The 27976-nt window shown below is 38.3% G+C and overlaps 1 protein-coding gene across 2 annotated transcripts; it reads left to right on the top strand.

The window, feature by feature from the left end:
• Positions 1-27583, top strand: igsf10 (immunoglobulin superfamily member 10). Of its 2 annotated transcripts, XM_003218232.4 has the most exons (7): positions 1-184; positions 3927-4176; positions 7150-7279; positions 7807-8197; positions 11540-15928; positions 16850-17750; positions 24928-27583. In XM_003218232.4, exons 2-7 carry the CDS (start codon positions 3983-3985, stop codon positions 26834-26836), a joined length of 7914 nt encoding a protein of 2637 aa, XP_003218280.3. In that variant the 5' UTR covers positions 1-184; positions 3927-3982; the 3' UTR covers positions 26837-27583. The 2 variants fall into 2 exon arrangements, with proteins under 2 accessions (XP_003218280.3, XP_008104365.2); XM_008106158.3 differs by lacking the exon at positions 1-184 and having other exon boundaries at positions 4044-4176; positions 7107-7279.
• The last annotated feature ends 393 nt before the right edge of the window (positions 27584-27976 follow it).

The raw sequence follows: 27976 nt of genomic DNA, 5'->3' as shown, positions 1-27976 counted from the left end.
TTCTCACAAACTTCCATCCACTCACCTCTGCAAGGGCTTCTCTCACTCCCCCTTTCCTTCACATACGCTTCAATTCCTCACGAATTTTTCCCTCCTTTCCCCCAGTGTTTTGCGTGGTGTCTTTTGTGCAGAAAATGGATCCAGCGCAAACGCAGCTGGAAGGACTTTGAGAAAGAAAGACCAGGTATGGCTCTCCCTTGGGCATCCTCTCCTTGCCTGTGCAGGGATTTACTCCTTCCTTTTCTCTTCCTAGTGGGTGTTCAAGGCTTTCTTTCTTTTCTTTATTGGAAAAGGGAGTCTGTTCTAGCCGCTCTTCAAGCTTTTCACAATTTTTTAACCTGGGAAGGAAAAGAAAGAAATCTGCAAATGGCTATGTTGCCTTTGACAGGCTGGATCCCTTCATGGTGGGTTTGGACTCTAGTTTCCATTCTCCTCATCCAGTGCTGCCTGGGGATGATGGGAGTTGTTGTTGCAGCCATGGATGGGATGCCCAGAAGGGAATAACTATCTACACATCCGATGAAGTGGATCCTAAATCACTAACATTTATGTCATGTTAGTTTCAAAAGTGCAACAGGAGTCTTTCTTGTTTTTATTGTATCAGATTCAGAGGTCATTTCTAGGATGAAATAGTGAAATGTTTTGCTGAAAATTATTTGCTGATATTTGTGTTTGAAGCATTGCAGTTGACCCTTTGTATCAACAGGATTCTGAATCCACAGGCTAAACTATCCACAACTTGAAATATATTTTAAAACAAAATCCCAAAAGCCAACTTTGTTTTTTGCTATTTAATATAAGGGACATGTTTTTACTGTACCACTATGTAATGGGAGGAGCCCCCGTTGATGCAGCAGGTTAAACCGCTGAGTTGCTGAACTTGCTGACCGAAAGGTTGCCGGTTTGAATCCAGGGAGCGGAGTGAGCTCCTGCTGTTAGCCCCAGCTTCTGCAAACCTAGCAGTTCAAAAACATGCAAATGAGAGTAGATCAATAGGTATCACTCTGGCAGGAAGGTTATTTCTTTTTCATGGCAGGAAGGTAACGACGCTCAATGCAATCATGCCGGCCACGTGATCTTGGAGGTGTCTGTGGACAACGCTGGCTCTTCGGCTTAGAAATGGAGATGGGCACCAACCCCCAGAGTCCAACATGACTGGACGTAATGTCAGGGGAAAACCTTTACCTAACCTAACCTTATGTAATGGGACTTGAGCAACAGATTTTGGTATCCATGAGGAGTCCTAAAACCAAACCATACTGGATTCCAAGGGCCCGCTATAGTTCTTAATGATATATTTTCTAAACTCTAGCTGTGGCATTATTTATGGTCCAAAAATCCTATTCATTGAAATAAGTTGATTACTGTTATTGAAATGGGACGAGGAAATAGAAGAAAGGCATTTTGGTGTCAGTCATTATTTTCAAAGATTACCTGGAGTGTAACCTGGTGGCACAATGGATTAAACTGCTAAGCTGTGGAACTTGCTGACTCAAAGGTTGGAGGTTCGAATCTGGGTAGCAGGGTGAGCTTCCACTGTTAGCCCCAGCTTCTGTCAAACTAGCAATTTGAAAACATGCAAATATGAGTAGATCAATAGGTACTGCTCTTACGGGAAGGTAATGGCGCTTCATGCAGTCATGCCAGCCACATGACCTTGGAAGTGTCTACAGACAATGCTGGCTCTTTGGCTTAAAATAGAGATGAGCACCACCCCTCAGAGTCAGATATGACTGGACCTAATGTCAGGGTAAAACCTTTAACTTTACTACCTGGAGTGAGTTGCTCAGACTTTTTCTACCCTCATCAACCATCCTTTCAAATCAATTAGGTGATGTTAACACACAGCTGCTACAAACAAGGGAAGGGGGACGTAAAAACATAAATTGGAAGTAAATCTCCCCATAGTTTTCCTGCATGGTACAATGTTATCTGCTGGAGTTTGGGTCAAGTACCCCTATGGAAAACAAAGACCATGGATGGTCAAACCCTATGAATGTATATACAATAGTATAGTAGAAATAGTGTCCTTGTTATAAAATGGCAACATTAAGGTTTGATTTTGGGCTTTAAAAATTTCAAGCCATGGATGCAGAATCCATGAACATAGGAGACCAACTGTATTAATCATGTAAAACTAAATGAGAAATTGGGCACCAAACTAAAGGTACTGTAGAAGGAAATCTCAAAGTTATGGGTCCAGATGATGGTATTTAGTTATTTACATTCCTCAATTTCTAAAAAAAAAAACTCATGGTGCCATACAAAATTACATTTATCCTTTTAACAACCCTATGGGACAAAGTTAGGCTGAGCAATGGTGACTGGATGAGATACCCAGTAGATTTTCAGCATTGAACAGCACTCAGGACCTGGATCTATTGCAATTCCAATCCAGAGGTTTAAAACCTGACTGTAGGTGAACTTCAAGGTTCTATGAATGAGATTTGCCATAAGTCAAAGCCGAATTGGCAGTAGTTAATAGAAACAACAATATAAACATAAGAGCCTAAACAAGAAATCTAGATTTTAGGACTGAATTAATTCCAGCTTCAGACAGACCAATCCTAGGACAAAGCCAACTGTGAGAATGTATTTTGTAGTATCTGTGACTTCCTGCCTGCTCATTGCACCTGGGCTGGAGATGGGTGGCAATTCTGGTTGCTGTGGCATATAGGAATTTCCTCCCATGGTCAAGTGGGAAAAGGATAATTTTGCTAGATTCAATACTGGTGTATTTTGGGGTCATGTTGAGGAAACAGAAGTCATTTGAGATACTATAATTCCAAGACCTCCCTTGATATCTCGCATCCCCAGCTGCTCTCAGGCCATCAGTGGTCCAAGTGATCTTTCACTTTTTACTTTTGGAAGTTATTGTTACCCCATAGTTGTTTCCAATAGTAAATCTCTCCCTCTATTGGCAGTAAGCTGCCCCTCTTGAACCATAATCTGGTAGCTTTTATTTATTTTAAAACATTTATATGTCATTTCTTGGAGCCCCTGGTGGTGCAGTGTGTTAAAGCGCTGAGCTGCTGAACTTGCGAACCGAAAGGTCACAGGTTTGAATCTGGGGAGTGGAGTGAGCACCCACTGTTAGCCCCAGCTTCTGCCAACCTAGCAGTTCGAAAATATGAAAATGTAAGTAGATCAATAGGTACCGCTCCAACGGGAAGGTAACGGTGCTCCATTCAGTCATGCGGGTCACATGACCTTGGAGATGTTTATGAACAACGTTGGCTCTTTGGCTTAGAAATGGAGATGAGCACCAACCCCCAGATTTATCAATGCAGTAACATATCCAAATGGTAAATGTTCTTTTGCCACATTGAACTCTACACCAATCTCCTATTAAACCTAGCAGATGTCATAAGAAAAGTGGGACTTTGCAGTCCCACCTTCAAAAAACAGGAAGAAAGTATTATAAAGTCCAGTTATCAGTGCTGCCATTGCTTATAGTAAGTCTTAGCCAGAATGTTTGATCATTTTCAAATTCCTTAATTTTTGAGGCCTAATTTACTTGGCAAGGAAAGGCTTGATGTGTACTTTGGCAAAGACAAGTCACAGGCAGATTTATGAATGCTCAGAATAATGAAACCATGCTTTACTTGTAACAAAAACTCAGCAGTGTCCATTTCATGTTTTAATACCTATCAGCAGCATTTCTGCCACCACATTCACTCAAAGAACATGTGAAGGAATATTTTAAAGGAAAAAATTATGACAGGTTTGGAGTATTCTGTGGTTTTCATGCTGTTTTTTTAGCTGCACGGTTTGAGTGGGGGTTTGTTGTTTCTCTTTAAGAAAAGAGAGAACTTTCATAGCTTTCCTGCAACACTTCTAAGAAAGAATCTACTCCCCAAAATGGTCTTCAGATCATTTGTGACTTCACATCTTGACGTGATGTTGTCTTGTCTTCTGTTTTCTAGAGATTCATTTGCTCACGCTTGCTGAGAGAGTTGTTGGTTTAAGACTGCCACACAGGATGAAAAGAAAAGGGGAAAGCAACCCCTGCTTACTGCATTTTGTCTTTGCTTTTTGTATGGCTGCTTTGTCTGGGAGCAGTGCCTGCCCACAGCCTTGTGCTTGCTATGTACCTACTGAAGTGCACTGCACGTTCAGGTATCTCAGCAACATCCCACCGCATATCCCCCGAAATGTGGAACGTATCAACTTAGGGTATGTTGGCAACCTATTGCTCAAGTTGTGATGTATAGTAAATATGATGTGATTAACTTGTCTATTATAATTAAGTTGTCATAAAAACACATAAGGAACACACACTGATCTATGAAGCCTTATTGTCATTAGTCTGGAAAAATCAAAGATCACAATGGGTATTCCTACACTATGGAATTAATGCAGTTTGACACCAAAGCTATGGAATATTTGGAGTTATAATTTAACAATTTAGCTTTTTCTGCCAAAGACAGCTGATATCTCACTCCCAGGCAGAGCCGGCCCTAGGTATTTTTCAAGTGTAGGCGAACAGAATTTTGGTAACCCCCCCCCCCAAAACCAATCACTGAAAAATAAAAGCGTTGGATAAGTGAAAATGTTGGATAATAAGGAGGGATTAAGGAAAAGCCTATTAAATATCAAATTACATTAATATTTTACAAATTAAGCACCAAAACATCATGTTTTACAAGAAATCAACAGAAAAAGCAGTCTCGACTGCGCCCCCATATGTTTTGCGCCCCAAGCGACCACTTAATTCACCTCATTGTTGGGCTGGCTCTGCTCCCAGGATCCCATAGTACTGAGTCATGTGAATTAAAGTGGTATTGATCTGCATTAATTCTACAGTAGAGATGCATCTTATTCTGCCTAAGAATGAGGCAGTCAACATTAATCTGAACAGATTGTGATGAACACAATCAATTGATTAATTTTCCCACTCTTTAAAACTGGAATCATCACCAGGTATTATTTGCCTGTGGTGATGGAATGCATCAGGCATCCTACCTCCCAATTTGCCTGTCACCACCTGTGGACATTTATTTCTATATTATTTTGAAGAAAGGTAGGAATAAACATCTGACAACAATCAAACTGATAAATCTAGAGCTGGTTTAGAGGTAATATAGAAAACCTCTAGCATAGTGTATGTATAGAATGACTAACTAGTGTTGTCAGGCATGTTTTGTGTACAAGCTAAATCCTGTTTGGTTTTGTTCTCCTGGTAATGAGAAAATTACAAAGTTTTCTCAGCACATAATAAGATTTTGGATACATTTTAAAGATGACCTCTTCATATATGAGATAATGACAAAATCAAAAGTAGATGCTTCCCATGTCCTGTTTGCAGATGTGCAAGAGGAGAGCCAGAAGGAGGAAGGCCCAAACTGAAATAATGTAATCACTCAATTCACACATGGTGGCCAAATACAAACCAGAAACTGAAGTGGTTATCCATGTAATGTATCACTTTTAGGGTAACAAGACCATAGGAACAATTCTTTTTAAAAAAAGAAATAGCCTTTTTCATTTTTCTCTTCCACTAGAAGAAAGCAAGAGGATCTTCTTCTGGCTACACTCTGACCTTTACATGGAGAATTGAGACTTAGTAGTCAATTAATGGTTGCAAATGATCTTCTCCAGCCTCCTTTCTCTGTGAGGGATAACTAAACAAAAATGCTATGTATATAAAAATCTATGTTGTGGCCACTTTTATAGAGCTCCATTTACTTATGGACACCTTATTATAAAAAGAGACTGCTGAACTGTAAAAGGTGCACTCAGAATCAGCCAGTTAATTTCCTCAAGGTGGAGGATGGATAAAAGTACATTTATGTATGATATTCATAAATCAGATACTGTGAAAATGTTCTCCCTCTTTTATAACAAAAGAGTTGAAGTTACATAACAAAAAAGGGTCAGGACAGATGGAAAAGCAGGGCTTGTCTACTCAAGCAAAAGCTCAGAGGCTCACAGCAAATGGAAGACTGTCAGTTTTCATGATGCACAGCTAATTGCAAGGAGTATCCTGGGGTTTCAGTTTCAATCAAGGGATAATCTGGAGTTTGCTGTAAACTTCAGAATATCCTGCAGCTTTGGGCCAGTCTGGACAACTAGATTGGGTCCAGTTCAGCACTATCCACTGTCCAGATGGTACCATCACCTTTTCTGTGTGCTCATCAGCATATAGAACAGGGATGGATCACTGTCAGATTGCCACAACCACTGGCTCTAGTTGACCACAGAGCTTCATGTAAGCTCCTAGCTATCATCGGTGCCTCTGCTGGCATTAGAAAGGGATGATCGCATGGCCAGCATGAAGAAGGGCGGTGATCCCCCTTCTTTCTGATCATGTGGACACTATGTTCTGACATTGGCAGAAATAAATAAATAAATAAACTTTACTTGTATCCTGCCCTATCTCTCCAGTGGGGACTCAGGGAGACCAACAACAGAGATGCCCATGTGATCAGAAAGAAGGTGGGGAGATTGGCTGGTAGCATACCCCAATTGAGGAAGTAATTGCATAAAGGAACCAAAGCACTGAGGCATGCATATTGAGTTGGACAAAGTTTTCATCAAGAAACATTACCCAGCTTTAGAAAGTTCAAAAATATGTATTCAGCAGAAATTCTTGACTCATGTGTGAGCCATAGAAACCCCAAAGAAGAATTCTAAGTACCATATCAAACTAAAAAATCCCAGGGTTGCCTACAGCAGAGCCATGGCAGACAAAGGGGTATTAACGTTTATGGATGATACATCTAATAGCAAATGGTAACCTTAAGAACAAAATGCAATATCTAGATTCTATACTGTCCTTGAATTTTAGGCAGAAACTATGGTCAACTCTTTTATTAGATTGCTTATGGCTTTTATGAATGGTTTCATATATTATATTGTTTTTAGTTTTATAGTTGCATTATCATTATAGTAATGTACTACTAGAAAGTAGAAAGTATGTATACATGTCTAAGTACATAAAATCATACAGGTGAATGATCAATAGCCATATTACTATATTTTCACCTGCTATTTCCCTTGGCAAAGTATTTCAAATTTAACCTGGCAAGTTATAACTAAAATCTACTTATGCATTTGCAAAAGAGAGACTGTTTTTGTTTGTTTGTTTTACCTTTGACCTATAGCTGACTGACTAAACCCAGATCTGGAATGAAATGTTTGTTACAGTTACAACAGTTTGATTAAACTGACTGAAAGAGATTTTTCTGGCCTGGAGAAACTGGAGTTGTTGCTGTTGCACAGTAATCAAATACATACTGTTCAAGACAGAACATTCTCTGATTTGCATTTGTTGCAGGTAAGAATGAGCTTTATCCACCATTGTTGTGTCAAAGTTTATCAAATTTTTGCTTTCAGTCCTTTTCATTTTATATAAAAAATTCTCTTGAGGGGTGGAGGGTCTTTGCTTTTTACTTTCCAAGTTGTTCTCATTTACTGAGTAACAAAATTAGAACAAAACTGGTAAACATTATGAGGAATGTCCTGACACCAAAACTTATGTTGTCAGCTATACCAACTATCTCAAAAGGGGGTAAGGCCTCTTTCTTTGGGATACGTAAACAGAAACTGAATGGTCATCAGTCTTAGCTATAGATTCTGCTTTGGCAAGAGTTTGCACTGGGTGACTCATGTAGCCTTCTCCATCTCTGCAGTTCTATTATTCTATAAAAATAATTTAGACATTGAACAACAGCACTTGCTTTTGAGTGACCAACATATGTGGAATTGTGCTGTTCATCTAAAATTTGAAGATGATACATGAAAATCATGCAAACTCTTTCTTGCTTTTATTTCAGTTCATTGTTCTCCCATTTCTATCAACAGATCTTAAAGATGAGCTATAACAAAGTCAAAGTTGTTCACACAGACACATTTCATGGTCTCACAAGTCTGGTACGGTTGCACATGGATCATAATCAGATTGAATTTATAAACCCCAGAGCGTTCTATGGTCTTACATCGCTGAAGCTGGTTCACTTAGAAGGAAATGTGCTTAAACAACTTCATCCAGATACTTTTGTCACTTTGTCTTACCTCCGAATGTTCAAAACATCAGCCATAAAACAAATCAACTTGTCTGACAACTTACTTACGTCTCTGCCACAAGACATTTTCACATATATGTCCGAGCTAGAAAGTCTCTACCTTCATGGAAACCCCTGGATTTGTGACTGTGCAATGAAATGGTTTCTCAAGTGGACAGAACAGAACCCAGGTATTCAATATCCTATATCCACCTTTTATTTATTTATTGACAACTTTTTACCCTCCTTTCACCTGACAAGGATCCAATGCAGCATACATCACATAATAAATACCATAACAAATCATTAAAGCAGTTTTTAAAAAGGACATGTGGCTCTTCAAATAATCTTCCCAAAGAAGTAGTTATGAAATATTTTGGCAGCTGCTAATTCTATAACTATCTTTGCGCCCAACGCAGTTGATCCTTGTTGTTGCATGACATCAGGTCATTTCTCACTAATGGTGATCCTAAGGCAAACTTACTATAGGGTTTTCTTTGCAAGATTTGTTTAGAGCCTTTGATGCCTCTGAAGCTGAGAGAATGTGAGTTGCCCAAAATAACCTGTGGGTTTCCAATGGCCAAGGGAAGATTCAAACCCTTGTCTCCAGAATCGTAGTCCAATGCTCCAACCACTACAACAAAAACAGCTACAGTAAATTTGTCACAACAAATAGGTTGGTTTTTATTATTTTCTTCTTCAATGTAACATGCTGGGATACTTTTGTTTGCTTATTTATAAATAAATGAATAACAGCATGACATTTTTTGTGAGAGTTATGAGGCCAAGAAGCGGTACTAGCATATTTTGGTTGGCTGTGGGTTAGCTCTGTTTGCCAGGCATCCTGGAATTCTAAATATTTTCAAAAGATGCAAGAAGTGCAGATTCAATCTTGCTGCTAATCACTGTGCTGATCATACTACCAATTATCAATCCTTTCGAATTCTATTAGACTTAGAAACTCTATCACAACTCAGTGAATTTTAAAAAAATCTTGGTGTGCAAGCTGAAAACAGAAATTTGTTTTAAAAGTTAGATGTTTTGACCATACGTATGACATCCATGGAGTATTTTGCTCACTCTGTTATATTGTGCCCATGTGCATATTTGATCCAGATCCATCAAGTCAGGTAGGAACCATCCTGGAACATACATACATACATACATACATACATATTTTCTTTTACTAGAGAAGAGAGAGAGAGAGAGAGAGAGAGAGAGAGAGAGAGAGAGAGAGAGAGAGAGTGATTATACATACATAGATAAGAATGTATTAGTTTCATAACTGTGAGTAGTATCGTGTCAAAAATGCAAGTGAGCAATAATTTTATGAAAGATTGCTCTCAAAAGATCTGGAGCATCTACAGGCCTGGCATAAAATTACCACATGATATTAGCCGTTGTTCGTCTCTTATTTATCTTTTCCTATAGTAATAAAAGAAAAATGCAACCACTCAATTCTCTTCACTGATATGTGCCAAGAAGTTTGTGTTACACATTTCACATTATGGAGATGCCAAAAACTAAAAAGTCAATTAGTAAGATCCTTTCTGAATCAAAGTACTCCTGGCAAATTTCCTTCCAAACATATGCATTTGCAACTGTTTTAAGATATTGGGATAGATAGCAAATGCATGACAAAAATGAGCAAAATCCAATATTAGACTCACATAAAGTAGGAACATTGAAATTAAAAGTATTTGAAGTAACTGTAACTAACAACTTCTATTTGTTTCCAGAGGTTTACTAGGACTAAAAATTAATTTAGTCCATTGTTCACAGAGATTTAAAATTATATTATGTTTGCTAAAATAAATATCATTTCACACCTTCTGGGGCCCATTCACATTACAAAATTAAAGTGCTACATTTCACTTTACCTGCCATAGAACTATGGCATACCTTGGTACTTGGGAATTTGCAGTGTTGGGAGGGGCATTTGGATAGCTCAGCCAGTGCTGCACAAAACAACAAACCCCAGATATGCACAGGATATAACCATAGTGGTTACAGTGGAACAATAGTGCTATCACTATATAGTGTCAATAGGTCAATAGGTTCAAGAGATTTTTTCCACCTTTGTGTGAGCTGTTGAATGATGTCTAGGAAGAGGACTGCACATTGTGAACATGCACTATATGTAGGAAGGTCCTTGAGCTTTAGGTTTCTGCTGTCTGCAGTAGTCATCCTGAATGTAGCTTTGTTGACTGGAATTGTTTAAAACCCCTGTAGCATCAGACTAATGTGAAAGGAAAAAGTATTTGCTACTGTTTTGTTGCTGAAAGGAGGCAATTAATCAACATATCAGTTTATTGTTATTGGTTAATATATTTTAGATTGTTCATCAGAAGACAGCGGGGTGGTGTATAGAGGAGACCAAAATGCTCATTTACCATGGACATAGAAGTACATTCAGCATATCATTTCAATGATTATATATTCATTCAGATCCTTTTTTGTGTGAATATAATAATATATTCACATTTATGTTCATTAAATTTAAAAATTGGAGCCATGAACTAAGGCCTCATTAGAGCATCAACATGGGGATCCAATATGATACAGGATAAGTATAAACAATGGATAAGAAGTAATGCCACTACCCCTAGATTCTCTTTTATGATCTCGTTCCTTCTGTGTAATGTTTGTATCACAAACAGAAGTAGAACCTATTACACCACTACGAATTGACAGAAATCCCTCATTTATTACCAGTATTCCAACATCGTCAATTCATAGCCCTAGAAATGGCAAGGCAACCACATCTACCAAAGCTAGCATATCAGCTTCAACTATCTTAGCCTGGTGCAAATTCCAAAGCTGTATTTCAAGCATGAGCAAAGTATGACTGCTCCAAAAAAAACTGTCTTTGCAGCTTCAAATGTTTTGTTGGTAGTGGTGTAGCCACTGTGGGGGGAGAGGGACATTCTGTGTAGTTCCTTAGAAGGAAAATTGGTCCCAGACCAACTGAAAATGTCAATTGCTATCAAAACACTTGTTTTTCAAATTCTTGTACATTACAATTACAGTAGAGTCTCACTTATCCAACATAAACGGGCCAGCAGAACGTTGGATAAGGGAATATGTTGGATAATAAGGAGAGATTAAGGAAAAGCCTATTAAACATTAAATTAGGTTATGATTTTACAAATTAAGCACCAAAACGTCATGTTATACAACAAATTTGACAGAAAAAGTAGTTCAATACGCAGTAATGCTATGTAGTAATTACTGTATTTACGAATTTAGCACCAAAATAGCATGATGTATTGAAAACATTGACTACAAAAATGTGTTGGATAATCCAGAACGTTGGATAAGCAAGTGTTGGATAAGTGAGACTCTACTGTACTTTCTGGAACCATGACAAATGGTCAAAAGACTGTGCTAGTTCTCAAACAGTTTTGAGTGATTCATGACTGAGGTCTGTCTTATTGCATAGATGAAAAAATCAGCAGAACAGGAACTTTTGCTTTCATACCAGGAATTTGATAAACTATTTTAATGTTTCTCTTTCTCTTGATTCTCTCTAGATGTTGTAAAGTGTAAAAAAGACAGAGGACCTTCCAGTGTTCTTCAGTGTCCGTTGTGTGCCAACCCAAGGACTTCTAAAAGCAAGAGGGTAGCTGAGATGTCCCACTCAGATTTTAATTGTATAAAACCAACTATAGATGCAAACCTGAAAACAAGGAACATCACCATACCAGATAATGAGGACTTTATTTCAATTTACCCCAAAGATTTTATGGCTCCTATAGGATCTGTGTTATTAAACATGACAGACCAAGCACATAATAGGGCAAACTTGGCTTGCAATGTACAAAATCCTTCAAAAATGTCACCTGTTACACTTCAAAAAATGAACAACATCACATTACTTAAAACATCATTGTCAACGTTTCTTGTTTGCAGCATTGACTATGAGAGTATTCGTCAACTGTGGAGCATACTGGCCCTATACAGCAATTCTCCACTGAAACTAAAAAAGGAACAATTACTCACAGAAGCACCATATCTCAGTTACAAATACAAACAAATGGATTCTGAAAATGAAGAACTTTTTACTGACATAGATGCTCAATTGCAAACTGAGCCTCCTTGGTTGATGCAAGGACAAGTATTTCTGCAGTTGGATAGGACAGCAACTACACTTAACACTCTACATATCCAATACTTAATGGATGTTCAGATCATCCTCCCAGTTGCTGATCCCAAATCAGCAAGACAGAACTGGGTCATGATATTCCACAAAAACAGCACCAGAACCGAATATTCTGTTTTAGTAGGTGGGTCGGTGGAATTGGACTGCCAGGCAATTGGAGAGCCTGTCCCTGTAATTGAGTGGGTATTAGCTGATGGGAATAAAATTAGAGCTCCATATGTTAGTGAAGATGGGAGGATGACAATTACAAAATCTGGAAACCTCCTATTACGTGCAGCAGACAGTTTTGACACTGGAGTTTATCACTGTATAGGTACCAATTATGAAGATGCTGATGTCTTGACCTTTAGGATTACTGTAATAGACCCTTATATAGAACATAACCATTTAAATGGACCTCAACTCTCAGTGCTTTTAGGTGAAGCAGTCTGTCTTCCATGCCTGTCTATAGCTACTCCAGATGCCTCTGTTAACTGGGTCACTCCTGAGCACATTATTCTTCATAGTTCTTCAAAAAACAATCTTCTTTTTCAAAATGGCACATTAAAAATACAACAAGCAACCGACCGGGATGGTGGTTATTTCAGGTGTGTAGCAGCCAATCAATATGGTGTAGATATTTTGGTTTACCAAGTATTAGTGAAAAGTCATGTAAATATATCACAAGAACAAGATATTCATGTAGAAGATGAGGCAACAGAAGGCTCTGCTGATGAACAACTTGAAGCTATTCTGAAACCTCAAACTCTTTTGTCTGCCATGCAGACAGAAGTAACACATCAAGCATCTACCAAAGGATCATCAGTAAAGGGCCCCATTCTTAACAAAGCCAAAAATAATTATAAAGCAATTTCCAGAAACAATAGAGACAAAATAAGCAAAAGGTATAGAGGACGCAAGAGACAATTTGCTTCCCCCCGCAGGAGAATTGATCCATTGCACTGGGCTGCATTTCTGGAAAAAACAAAGAAGAACATCACATTGCCAACAACACAGGAACATGCCACAGTAAAACCAACAATAAAAAGCTTTCTGTCTTCAAAGATCTCTGGAAATGAAGAAGAGACATCTGGAGATGATATATTTCCAGAAGAAGAATTTATGCTACTATCAACTAGAAGTCCTTCAATATACACTCTGAGAGAAGCATCAGGAAATGTTGCAACAGCAAAACTTGGAAGTGTGTTAGACAATTACAGTTCTCTGACAACATCTGGCATAGTTACAGAAACAGCAATTCCAATAACTAGCCCACTGGTTATGTTTCCTGAGGGACCCAACAGTCAGGGGTTATATATGGAAGTTAAACATAAAACTGAAAGAGAGTCTTTTGAAGAATATCTCACACTATATACACCACCTACATATATAGAATCAACAACAACACCATCTTCTAAACTGCCAAATAGTCCTTCAAATGCTTCAAGAACGTTTCATAAACTGACACCATCTGAAGAAAATAATTTACATTTTAAAATGATGCCAGTGATCACACCTACAACAGAAGTTACTGAGAAAAGTCACCCTGTGACTTCTGAAAAAAATACTCTAAAAGCTAATCTGTTTCCAGAATCAACTGTGGAAACATCAAGGAAATCAAATAATCAAGTTTCTGTAGTGACAGTCAGTGAACATGATGATGTGTTCAGACACACATATGTATACAGAACTCTAAAAACAACAACACCTAAGCCACGCACAGGCTCAACCATGATCACTGATCAACAGATTCATATAGCTAGGGATACTACAACTCATGCCCCCCTCTCCAGATGGTATGGCAGACGTAGAAAAATAACTGGCAGAAAACGAATTGTTAGACCTGATCGTATTCTGAATACTTCAGGTCAAAGATTTGCCTTTGTTAGGCCAAGAAAGCAAGAAAGCACAAGCCTGCTGCCCCCTATAGCTGTGAGTACATCTACTTTATCCTCTCCCTATAAATTTCTTGAACCAATTACCTCTCATACACCCATTTCAACTTCATTCAAAAGTCAGCATGCAGACTCAACAACTGCAAATCAAATCTTGGCACTCTCAAGAAACAAGCCAGGTACAGGAGAAAAATATACAACTTTCAAAACAATCCCGTTCCATACTGAAAACAGCCAAGTGGTATCACATGCAGAAGTAGAATCTACTACACCACTTAGAACAATTATTGACAGAAACCCATCATTTATTACCAGTATTCCAACACCAACAATTCATAGCCCTAGAAATGTCAAGGCAACCACATCTACCAAAGTTAGCATGTCAGCTTCAACTATTAAATCTACCAGTTCCGCTCTTGAAACTAACATGTCCTCCAGTGTTTCAGCCTGGGAAAATCCTTGGCACAATGTCTTTGGAAGCATCCATATTCAGAGAGAGCAGCCTAATTTACCAACAGTGCCTTCTAATACTTTACAAATAGGTGGAGAACCTCTGGCTGTGGTATCTGCCATGCCTCTTCAAACAACTGTACCAGTAGATATCATTTCACCAATATACAGAGCTGATTTTTCTAAGAGAGAGAACCAAACTGATGATTTAATGATGATTTTACTTGAGCCCATAAGTGACAATACACATAGTCCCACACTATCACTGACAATTACCAAACTCCTGTCTTCGACCCACAGACCCAGTCTTACAACTATTCTTCAAAAAGAAAGTAATGCCACTAGCATGGGACCAGTTACTACTCCAGTTACTGCTAATCATAGTGAAAATAGGATTTTCAGGTCCAGAGTATTTAGACCTGGCAGAAGAAGAGGTCAAAGGAGGAGGAGACCCTTAAAGAAGTTAATGCATTCTCAGGAGCATATGATTAGCACTCAAGGTGTTACATTATTGGGCAAAATAATGCCTTCTACTACTTTGGAAATGTCAAGAAAAGTAACTGTGTCTGCTAGCACCATACAAATGGAATTATTTTCAAAATTAACTGATACAGATGTTGTTACAGCTATACTACAACCACCAACTCTTAGCACAGAATCTATATTTAAAGATAATAAATTCCCAACTGATAAGATATTATCAAGTAATATGATCACAGAATATGTTACCACTAAAGAAATACCATTGGAACACATGTCTTCAGAAAAGCCTGTACCTCAGATCTCATTGCCAATATCATTTTTAGACACAGTAAGCACAACCACAGTGTTACCAGATACATCCTTGAAAACATCGACATTGGGGTCTAACAACCCAACACAGGCAACTACAGTAACAGTTAAGGAATCATATCAACATTTAGAAGAGGAGCAACTAACAAAAACAACTTTTCCTACTAAAACAGAGATAAGTGCCCAAACTCCTACTGACTCAGTGCACCCCACCACACAAGAACCCAATCCACTAACATCCCAACCAGCTGTCAATTCAAATGAAGCTATCGTACAAACCACTACATCTTCCACATGGGGAACATCTTGGAATGAACCATCTTCTAAAACTGCAGAAAGTGGACAACCCTTCATAGTCAATATGTTGACCATATTGAAATCTCCAAAGAGTTCTACTCAGTATAATCCTTCAAGGAGGAGGAACAATCATGTCAAAAGCTGGACTGAGAAAACAGTATACCAGGAATCTTCTACCACTAATTTAGTAGCCTTAAATTCATTCTACCAGATAAGAGCTGCAAAACCTAGGATAATTGGAGGAAAATTTGCAGCATTTACAGTTCTGGCTAATTCAGATGCCTTCATCCCTTGCGAAGCCAGTGGTAACCCTCCGCCCACAATACAGTGGATAAAAGTGTCATCAAGTAAGTTTCCCAAATTTGCAATGAACATTTTTTTTTCTTTAGCAATATGCAATATCTAATAGAGATTTAAACACCTGCCTGGATTCATATCCCTAGTACTGCGTTATAAGCATGAAATTGGAGTCCATTTGAGGTAACATTTTGTGAGAGAGGAATGCTTAGATACTAAAAGAGTAGATTTTAGATACAACTGTGACAATGTAATAAGTGACAATGTTACAGTATTTTTCAAAAGACCATGCCTATATTCTACTTCTTAGGCATATGCAAATTTTGAATATTTGTTTGAAATATTATTTGAACTTTCACTTTCTGAGAAAAGGGCTTTTTAATCTAGGTATGTGCTATATCCCTACTATTGATATGTTTTATTTGCTTCCTTAAGTAGTCTATTTTATAGTTTTAATTTTAGCAGCTTGAATTGATATTGCTTGGTGCTATTTTTTGGCCGAGAACAAATCTGATTAACAAATACAACTGAGCTTTATTTTAACATTTGAAAATATTTGATTGTAAATGTTCTGAGACTCACAAGTACAAAAATATAATTTTGAAGTCTGTTAATTATCCTGGTAAACTAGGACTAATAATTGTTATTGTATCAAATGTATTTACATAATTGTTAATATTATTTTATCTTTTTGCCATCTTGAGATCTCATATTAAATTGAAGGATAAAAATACTTTAATAACGTAAATAAAAAATTGTTGAGTTATCATTCAGCAATTGAATGGGTCTGTTCTAATTGGAAGTAATAATTACCTTAAGACCTAAAATGTTAACGGAAGGGAGGCTACACTAATACAAATGAGATAAAAAATACTGACAAATATTTCATATTTGTGGTTTGCAAATTGTTATTTTTTTAATAAAAAAAACCTGTTTTATTTGACTATTTTTTCTTCTTGTTGTTTAAACAGGTGTTGATTCACCAAAACACATGCACAATGACAAACTTGAGATTCTTCCCAATGGTACTCTTTCCATCCAGAATGTCAACATCCAAGATCGTGGACAATACCTGTGTGTGGCTGTCAATCCTTATGGTTCTGATAAGCTTCTTGTTACATTGTCTGTGGTGACTTACCCACCAAGAATCCTGGGGAGAAGATCAAAGATTATTACTGTTCATTCAGGCAAGCCAGTGACCATGAAGTGCACAGCCGAAGGTCGTCCCATTCCTACTATTTCCTGGGTCCTTGCAAACAAAACCTATATTTCCGAGTCTTCTATAGAAAATGAAGCAATCTCTTTTCAAATAGATGGCACATTGATAATTAAGAAAGTCAGCATTTATGACAGAGGGATTTACACATGCACTGCAAACAATCCAGCTGGTTCGGATACAATGACAATAAGATTACAAGTCATTGCCGCACCACCCATAATACTGGAAGACAAGAAAGAGTATGTGTTACAGAATTTAGGGGAAAGCCTGCTGCTTCCTTGCACTGCCAAAGGAAACCCTCATCCAAGTGTTTACTGGGTCATTTTTGATGGAACTGAGGTGAGACATCCGCAGCATACTAATGAAAAACATTTATTCTTTCCAAATGGAACGCTTTACATCAGGAATATAACTCCTTCTGACAGTGGGAATTATGAATGTATAGCCACCAGTTCAACTGGCTCAGAAAGAAGAGTCGTAAACCTCCAGGTAGAACATAGTTATACAGCACCTCAAATTGTAGTGGCCTCTCAAAGGTTGACTCAGCTGAATTTTGGGGACAGACTATTTCTGAATTGTTCAGCTACAGGAGAGCCAACACCCAAGATCATCTGGAGACTACCATCCAAAGCTGTTGTTGACCAGTGGCACAGGTAGGACTCTTGAAAGCTACATTTCTTGAAATGTAATACATAAAAGTTTTCTGTGATGTGAATGAATAAAGTTTCTAGGACCAATTAGTTGTGCTGTCCTTGTGACATGAAATGATGAAATTCTGGCTGACCTACAAGAGTAAGAAGGATTTTTGGAATGATGTTTGCTGAGCTGCTGACAAGGAACATACGGAGCCAGGTTTTTCTGAGTTGGATGGCTTTTTAATCAAATTTTCTAAGCACAAATCTAACAGGAGGCTTCTCCCAGTACAGGAAGAAAATGACAGGTAGATTGAACCTGAAATCATCTACATGCAAAGCAGATTTTATCTCACTGAATTACAGTCACTTGCCAACAGACGAGGGGACCTGGAGGAGTGTTAATGGCTGAGGAAGGAGACATTCAAAGGAATTAGTGGGATTTAAGATGAGAAAGACTGTAAAATGAGAGTGGTCCAGAAGGGGGAAAGATGAATGTTTCAGGAGGAGTAAGAGATGAATAAAAACTAGAAGAGAGAATGATAAAGGTGAGAAAAGAGGAAGTTAGAATCTGAAATGGGTAAGGAAGTTAAAATATAAAAACAGATTCAAAGTAAATAGTTAAACATTCTGATTATACTGGAACTGAATGGGACTGCTAGCTCAGAGCAAAGGTCTATCTTGTGCAATTGCCTCTAAGAAAACTCATAAACAGGACATGAGCACAGTACACGGCAAAACATTACAATAGTCAAATATGTTGTTAGAAATTCTTCTTGGTAAAAGTTGAAATGGTCAGATGCATTTTGTATTAGAGAAAGTAAAAAATGAAAGCTAAGAAGTATCTGCAGAAGACAATTGTTTTTATCTTCTCTTCAGCTAGAGGAAGTGATAAGATAGCAGTGAGGGGAAAGCAAAAGAAGATTTTAGGATAGTCTGTAAGAAACATTGTGACATGAAGGGAGAAACCAAGTGTCCACATGAGAGGTCTGCTTTTCCCAGCAAATCTGATGTGGGAGAATGAATTTGGCTGTCTATTGATGTATGTAAGCTATGCTTAACCTGCATATTTGTAAATACAACATTGCAGGGCACATCAGATCTCCAGGAATCTTTGACTGTGTGCCTAAAACTTATGGGCTATTTACCCAACCCATCCCAGTTGATCAGTGAAGAAGAGTTGACTATCCAGAACAGGTTGCATCCCACTTTTTTCTGTAAAGTTAGATTTCCCCAACTACTTAGGGACAAGAGGAAATATTCCATGTACTTTGGCACAGCCTTAAGCTTTTACTAATACTTGGCACCCTGCTTTGCAATTCCTTGTGCACTTTAATGCACATCCAATGCTAAACTTTCTAATAAAGCTTGGGGGCCGATTTAAGGCCCCTTCATTGTTTCACCACTCAGTCCAGAGCCTGTCTGGGCAGCTTGCTATGTGTGTGGCCTTAAAGCAACTTTTCTGTATAGTGCTAAATTGTTCTGGCTTGATGTTGCTGTTACAGTGATTTAAACCTCTTTCTCTATGCTGTAGCACCTCCTAGACCATCACTACTGCCTTCATAATCCTCACAATTGTTGCCAGGATCAAAGATTTCTCACAAGTATTTGCAACAGATATACACTGATGTGTATGTACATTTTCACACATGCACACCAGCTAGTGAATGTAGAATTATTTCTCCATTAAAAAAACTCATTCATCACTGCGTTTGCTTACAAACCACAGCTTTACTATAATAATACAATGATTTAATTGGTGTATTTTGGGCTAGGGATGGAAAGAATAATCATTATTATTAATTTCCAAATCAAATACAGATTTCTTAACAATCAGGAACCCCATAGGGAAAAATAAGAGACCAAAGAATTTTGCATTATTTTCGACTCGTGTCCAAACATCCCAAAATATTGTGAACAGATTATTTAGCAATGAACAAATGTGGATTTTGTGCACATGAAACTGGTTTCCTGTACAGAAAATAGGTTTTTTGTTTTGTTTGGGTTTTTTTTGGGGGGGGGGGGGGTTGCACAAAAAGCCCACTTGTTTTGCTCCACAGGAATAATACTACTCTGTAGCACTCTGGAACATTTGAGTACAGGGGGAATGCTGTAGCACAGAGCTTTCCAAACTGTGTGTCTCAACAAACTGTGTGTTGCCTGTAATCCATAGGTGTCACATGAAAAATGCTCCCCCCTTCCCCACAAACAAATGAGCTGTTTAGAAGAAGCGTGTTGGCCAACCCTGGAGGAGGAGGAGGCACAAGCAGGAGCAACAATTGCAGTGGCGACTCAGGCAATGCTCAGCCCAAGGCCGAGGCCCCACCATCCTTCTCCTCCTTGTCATCTTCAGCTCTCCACCTCACCAAAGAGTGGTCCCAGCCAAAGCTTGGGGAAGGGGAGAACGAGGAGGAGGAAGATACCCTCAATGGGCATCTAGTCCAACCCCTTCAGCCAGGCAGGAAGGTACAAAGTCCTCACAAGAGACAGCCATCCAGCCTCAGTTCAAAAACCTCCAGAGAAGGAGACTCCACTGGACTCTCAGGCAGGAAGATACAGGCAAAGCCCTCCCAATACTTAGCCATCCAGCCTCAGTTCAAAATTAGAGGTTTAATCACTACAGAAGTAAAGTGTTGGTACTGTTATAACTTTTATAATATGTACAATTTGTTTATTGAGTTGCAGTAATTACCACTAAAATGGATACATTTCTAATTAAGAAAAGAAGATATATTGACAATGATGTTTGCCATGAACCACATGGAGTCGCTATAGAGGAAACTTCTCAAGAATCACCTAGTATATAAGAAGTGGAAAGGAAAATTTTCCAAACCTCATTTATACAGTAAAGATTATATGAAACGCATCCACACACACATAGTATTGAAAACTTTAATAAGGGTTTGGTTAAGCAGTACTGTTCCATTATCCAGGCAAACTCAAAAAGGGGGCCTAGGCAGAAAATAATAGTCCATTTTATGGGAGAGGGGAGTTGAAAGAAATAAAACAATTTCCCCAATTTTCACTGGTTATCCCCCCCTTCCCATGTCCTAAATGATTGCTGTTTTGATAATGGCGACATGGGTGAAACAATGAAATAACAGGAAAACGGGAAAATGGTTTGACTCCTTCACCCTCTTCCCCCTGTAAAATGGACTATCCTTCTTTGTCCAGTGTCCCCTTGTGGCCTCTGCCCGGATAGTGGAACAGTTCCTATTTAACCTCTGGTTTGTTAGGAAAACTGAATTACCATGTCACAAAACGATACATGTCTAAAAAGTGTGTTACCAACATAAGTTTTGAAAGCTTTGCTGTAGATAAATATTCATTTATTTTCATGTAGTGGGGAAAAACCTACTCTGAATTATTTATCCTAATATAAAAAGGTAAAGGTTTCCCCTGACGTTAAGTCCAGTCGTAACCGATTCTGGGGGTTGGTGCTCATCTCCATTTCTAAGCCGAAGAGCCAGTGTTGTCCATAGACACCTCCAAGGTCATGTGGCTGGCATGACTGCATAGAGCGCCGTTACCTTCCTGCCGGAGCGGTACCTATTGATCTACTCACATTTGCATGTTTTCGAACTGCTAGGTTGGCAGGAGCTGGGGCTAACAGCGGGCGCTCATTCCGCTCCCGGGATTTGAACCTGGCACCTTTCGGTCCGCATGTTCTGCAGCTCAGCGCTTTAACACACTGTGCCACCAGGGGTCCCCAATGTCAAGGGTTTAACATCCACATGACTTTATTGTAAGGCATGGCAGTATTTAATTCACACCAGGGCAGTGGTGTCACCTCTAGCCATCAATTGAGTTCTTAATGGAGTACTTAGAGCTCTGACAGTAACAAATTTTGTAATCTCTAGAGTGATCTAGCTAAGCCTCAGAAATCACAGAAAATTATAAACCCCTAGATCCAGGACCACATGTCTGCCAGCTCTTTGGAAGATATTTGAACAGAAGGAGCCAAAGAATTATGTATTTCAGCTTTCATGTTCTCATCTACACCAGGTCATTTCATAGGCTCAAACTGGCTTCCAGTTCCCTCATACCTCTGGCAAGGAAAATTTTCCATTAAGCATTTCCTAGAATGTATTTTCTAAAGGAGTGTAGGCGTGTGGATTCTACATGCCTCATTTGTTTCAACAAAGTCTTTTTGTTAAACGAATGAGAATATTTGATCAGAGCCCAATAACACTGTAAAATGCAATATAGTGTTTCTTTGAAATATGTCCACATTTTTTTAAATATATTTTTTACCTTTTTTCCATCTGCATCATATTCAGGTAGCTTCTGTTCTAGTCACTGATTATGCTCTATTATACTTAGCACTAGCTGTGCCCGGCCACGCGTTGCTGTGGCGTTGTCTGGTGGTGTTGGTGAGAAATTTGAGTTAGTGGTGGTATTGAATGTCTGTTGTATGGTTGTCTTTATGTTTAGTATGTACAGTAGAGTCAGGCCTCTCTGAGTATACAGCTATCTTCTTTCTATGTGAAAAAGATAAGCAAACACTCTAAAGGTTCCAAACATAAAAAGAGATGTGACATGTCAGGGCCACAGAAATAGTCAGGCCTCTCTGAGTATAGAGCTATCTTCTTTCTATGTGAAAAGGATAAGCAAACACTTTAAAGGTTCCAAACATAAAAAGAGATGTGACATGTCAGAGCCACAGAAATAGTCAGGCCTCTCTGAGTATACAGCCATCTTCTTTCTATGTGAAAAAGATAAACAAACACTCTAAAGGTTCCAAACATAAAAAGAGATGTGACATGTAAAGGCCACAGAAATAGTCAGGCCTCTCTGAGTATAGAGCTATCTTCTTTCTATGTGAAAAGGATAAGCAAACACTTTAAAGGTTCCAAACATAAAAAGAGATGTGACATGTCAGAGCCACAGAAATAGTCAGGCCTCTCTTAGTATACAGCCATCTTCTTTCTATGTGAAAAAGATAAGCAAACACTCTAAAGCAGGGGTCCCCAAACTAAGGCCCGGGGGCTGGGTGCGGCCCTCCAAGGTCATTTACCTGGCCCCCGCCCTCAGTTTTATAATATAATATTTTATATAATTTTAATAATATAATATATTGTATGTACATACAGCTACTCTGAGTCCCCTTCAGGGTGAGAAGGGCGGGATATAAATGTAATAAATAAATGTAGTAAATGAAAAAATAAATAATTAGACTTAGGCTCGCCCAAAGTCTGAAATGACATGAAGGCACACAACAACAACAATCCTAATTAACTTGACTATCTCATTGGCCAGAAGCAGGCCCACACTTCCCATTGAAATCCTGATAGGTTTATGCTGGTTACAATTGTTTTCATTTTTAAATATTGTATTGTTCTTTCATTGTTGTTGTTGTTGTTGTTTTGCACTACAAATAAGACATGTGCAGTGTGCATAGGAATTTGTTCTCTTTTTTCCCCAAATGATAATTCGGCCCCTCAACAGTCTGAAGGATTGTGGATCGGCCCTCTGCTTTAAAAGTTTGAGGACCCCTGCTGTAAAGGTTCCAAACATAAAAAGAGATGTGACATGTCAGGGCCACAGAAATAGTCAGGCCTCTCTGAGTATACAGCTATCTTCTTTCTATGTGAAAAGGATAAGCAAACACTCTAAAGGTTCCAAACATAAAAAGAGATGAGACATGTCAGGGCCACAGAAATAGTCAGGCCTTTCTGAGTATAGAGCTATCTTCTTTCTATGTGAAAAAGATAAACAAACACTCTAAAGGTTCCAAACATAAAAAGAGATGTGAAATGTAAGGGCCACAGAAATAGTCAGCCTCTGCAAACATTAGGATTGTATGATGTTGTTGTTATTATTATTATTGAGAGGCTGGGTGGCCATCTGTTGGGAGTGCTTGGATTGTGTCCTGCATGGCAGATCGTGGGAGGTGTTCGCTGGCCCTGATTGTTTAGTGTCTGGCATTCCCGTGTTTTAAGAGTGTTGTTTTTTATTTGGTGTTGTGATTTTAAGCTTGTTAAAATATTAGGAGAGAGATTGTGTTGATTGTCATGGTTCATAGCATATATTTAAAATATAGAGTATTAAAATGGGTTGGATATTATAGAAGGTTGGAGTGGAGATAAAGGATTTGGATGATGGGTGGGCGCTAGGACCCAGGGGACAGCTTTTTCCCATTGCCTGCCTTCCCTGTTGCCGGCCGGCCATTATACTTTCTGTTTCCCTCCCGGCATGGCTCCCGATGGGGCGTTGTGGGTTCTCTCCATGTGGAGGTGCGTGAAGTGATTTTGTGTTGTTTCAAGCTTAAGGCGTGGATGATGGGTTGTGTTGTCCAATGTTGAGGTTGGGGGGCCCGTAGTTTAGTTGCTTTGCTCGGTGCCGCAATTCCATCACTCTTTTATATATATAGATTAGCAAGGTTGCTGAATTATGTAACATCAGATCATGTGCTCATACAAAAAGTTGCATAAATACATCCAATATACATTTTGAATTTTGAAAGAAAGTGTAGGACATAACTTGCAAGGGGTTCTGCTGTCACTATAAGTGATTGTGTTGAGTAAAACTAGCTCACTGGATGTAATTGAGCGAGTCAGCTTGTCCAGCCAAATGCTGACAAGATGGGCAACAAATCAAAATCTGAGTAAGAGTTCCCTGACATTCATTAACAATTTTAAATGTTATGCATAACTATATTCACTGGAAATATCATCTTTCTAATTTGGAGATGCTTGAAATGTAAGCTTTCTTCAGATAAGAGATGGAGTCGAGGCTTCATTTTCTTTGGAATAAGTATTGTCTAGACAAGTAGTGTTAAGTCTAATTTCACATATTATTATAAGCCTAATACATAATGACACCAGGTGAGATGGGCAAAAGGATATGATTTCTTTCTGGAATCACCTATGATTCAGAATGTGGCAGAGGGAGGATAATTTGAGAAAGGAGCATTTCAAACAAAATCCATTGTCCCCATGGTTTCTCCATTTAGAATCTAGATTTTAAGATTAAATTATTTTAATGATTAAAGAGCACAGCATGCATGTTACTTTCTACACCAGTATGATAATAATCTGTGTTTCCACTTTATATAGTTGTATATCTACCTGTTATTTAGAACTTAAGCCAACAACTGAGGATCAGAAATGTCATAGTTAATATACTGTCATAATCTGATGCAAGAGTAAAATCAATAATTCTATATTCTATTTTTTTTTTTTGCTTCCATTCCTAGAATGGGGAGCCGAATCCATGTGTTTCCCAATGGATCCTTGGCTGTAAAGGCAGTTACAGAAAAAGATGAAGGTGATTATATATGTGTGGCAAGAAACAAAATAGGAGATGACCTGATCCTTATGAAAGTAAGTGTGACAATGAAACCTGCAAAAATAGATGAAAAGCACTATTTTAAGAAGCTGGTGCCATATGGAAAAGACTTCAAAGTGGATTGCAAAGCATCTGGGTCACCTGAGCCAGAGATATCATGGAGTTTGCCAGATGGCACAATGATCAACAATGTGATGCAAGCAGATGATAGTGGGCACAGGACTCGGAGATATATTCTGTTTGATAATGGCACTTTGTATTTCAACAAAGTTGGAGTAGCTGAAGAGGGAGACTACACATGTTATGCTCAAAACACGCTTGGAAAGGATGAAATGAAAGTGCACTTAACAGTAGTAGCTGCTGCACCTCATATCAAGCAAAGTTCTAAGGCTTATGCAAAGGTAAAAGCAGGTGATAATGCGATCTTTGATTGTCATGCCATGGGGGAACCTAAGCCAAAAATATTTTGGTTGTTGCCTTCCAATGATATGATCTCTACTTCAACTCAGAGATATTTTCTTCATGTTAACGGATCATTGTCTGTCATTAAAGTAAGGCTCATTGATGCAGGAGAATATATTTGTGTGGCACGCAACTCTGGTGGAGATGACACAAAGCTTTATAAACTAGATGTTGTTTCTAAACCACCTCTCATCAACGGTTTGTATACAAACAAGACAGTCATTAAAATGACAGCCATAAAGCACTCAAAGAAGCAAATAGACTGCAGAGCTGAAGGAACACCTGTACCCCAAATCATGTGGATAATGCCTGATAACATCTTCCTAACAGCCCCATACTATGGGAGTAGAATAACAGTACACAAAAATGGGACTCTTGAAATTCGTAATGTAAGGCCTTCAGATTCAGCAGAATTTATATGTATAGCACGTAATGATGGAGGAGAAAGCATATTGGTAGTTCAGCTGGAGATATTAGAGATGCTGAGGCGCCCAATGTTCAGAAACCCATTTAATGAGAAAGTCATGGTAAAGCCTGGAAAAACCGTCTACTTGAATTGCTCTGTTGATGGAAATCCACCTCCTGAGATAATCTGGATGCTACCAAATGGCACACGGCTGTCTGCTGGTTTTAGAACACTCCACTACTTCTTGGGAAACAATGGCACTCTTGTCATCAATAGCCCTTCTAAAATAGATGCGGGCAAGTATCGATGTGCAGCCAAAAATAAAGTTGGCTATATTGAAAAGTTGATTGTCTTGGAAATAGGTCAAAAACCCACAATTTTCATCCACTCAAGAGGAACAATAAAAAGCACTAGTGGGGAATCATTATCACTTCATTGTCTTGCTGGTGGAAGCCCCAAACCAAATATTATATGGACAGTTCCTAGTGGCTATGTCCTAGACCACCCTCAGATTAATGAAAAATATATGTTACTGGAAAATGGTACTTTATTCATAAGAGAAGCCACCATTAATGACAGAGGAAGCTACACGTGCAAAGCTCAGAACTATGTTGGCGATTCAACAGTAGCAGTTTTTGTGATGATTGTGGCACATCCACCAAGGATTACAAATAGACCACCAAGGCATATTCACACTACAGCTGGAGTAGCAATTCAGCTTCATTGCATGGCACTAGGTGTACCAACTCCAGAAATTACATGGGAGCTGCCTGATCACTCATTGCTTTCCACTGGCAGCAAAGGCCGGCCATCTGGAAGTGAACTTCTTCATCCACAAGGAACATTAGTAATTCAGAATCCCAGATCATCACATTCTGGCATATATAAGTGTATGGCAAAAAACCAGCTTGGCACTGATTCTACCGTATCATATGTTCAAGTCATCTGAAATGAGAAAAATGCAGTTAAAATAACTGATAACAAAGTGAGATTTAGACTATGTTTGGCTTTCAAAGATATTTAATCAAATCCAGTCAAAAGGCATGTCAGTTTCATTACAATTACAATTCTCAATTTACAGGACACATGCTGAGAAACAGATAGCTGTGGGGAAATGTGCACGATAGCCTTGTATTAAAATTTGTAATGATATTAAAACATAGCTTTAATAAATTAAGGCACTTAATTTTCCAATAAAAACAACAGAGGATATCTACATGAATGAAAATATTTTTACTATGAAACTGAAAAAATGTAACATAACAATGTTTTTTTTAAAGAAAGTTTGGTGTATTTTTTTAAAAAAATTCCCATTTGGAAGTAGTATAATCATGGTATACATTGTAAAATTCTACAAAGATATGTAAAAAAGAAGAAATGTGGCAGATGTTTTGTTACCTTACTGACATGTATGAATATTTTGTACTTCTCATAGTTTCAAAACAAAAGGTGCTATTTGTTTTAAATATCAAGAATTCGTTTGTTGTGTGTGCAGGAGTCCTTTTTTGTAGGGCAGTTGAAGAACAAGAGAAAATAGTTCAACTATAATGTTTTGTTTTTCTGTTGAAGAGACCATGTTTTTTTTCTAAAATTAAAAATTCATGAAGTCTACATTTGAAGAAATATAGATGTAAATAATGACCTTGCTGCCAAATATTCAATTGCTAAATATTTTACATTAAAATTAATAATATAATAGGTTGCATTCTTTTCAAAAGTTGTACTATCAACTCTTACTCTTTTTGTCCCCCATTTTTCAAAAGATGGTTATTAGAAGAAGAGTATCATATACCTTTGTTTTCAGCTATTCCAGGTCAGATGTGCATAGTACAGTTCCTCTGTTTCCAACTTCAGTGTCGCTCCTCTGCTGGTAGCTCATGAACTGAGGAACTATTGCTGTGCAGTTCACTATTTTCTTCCCCAGGTATGCAAATTAACAACCATTTGTCTTTGCCCAGAATGTAATTGGAAACCTCCATCCATTTTCATTATGCCTGATTCTAGGTGAAAATCAGTTATTTATTTGTTTACCCTATTTATACCCTGCCTTTCTGTACCCCGAGGGGAACTCAAGGCGGCTTACATATGG

Source organism: Anolis carolinensis, chromosome 3 (assembly GCF_035594765.1).
Source record: "Anolis carolinensis isolate JA03-04 chromosome 3, rAnoCar3.1.pri, whole genome shotgun sequence".
In the NCBI taxonomy this organism is placed as follows: domain Eukaryota; kingdom Metazoa; phylum Chordata; class Lepidosauria; order Squamata; family Dactyloidae; genus Anolis; species Anolis carolinensis.
The sequence above is the reverse complement of the archived record's forward strand: the minus strand, read 5'-3'. Positions and strand labels throughout refer to the sequence as shown.

Excerpts from the sequence above, each read along its gene's own strand:
- igsf10 (XM_003218232.4), top strand. The coding sequence starts at position 3,983 with ATGAAAAGAAAAGGGGAAAGCAACCCCTGCTTACTGCATTTTGTCTTT. Across the intron at positions 15,929-16,849 it reads GTGGATAAAAGTGTCATCAA|GTGTTGATTCACCAAAACAC; the intron begins GTAAGTTTCCCA and ends TTGTTTAAACAG. Across the intron at positions 17,751-24,927 it reads GTTGTTGACCAGTGGCACAG|AATGGGGAGCCGAATCCATG; the intron begins GTAGGACTCTTG and ends TTCCATTCCTAG.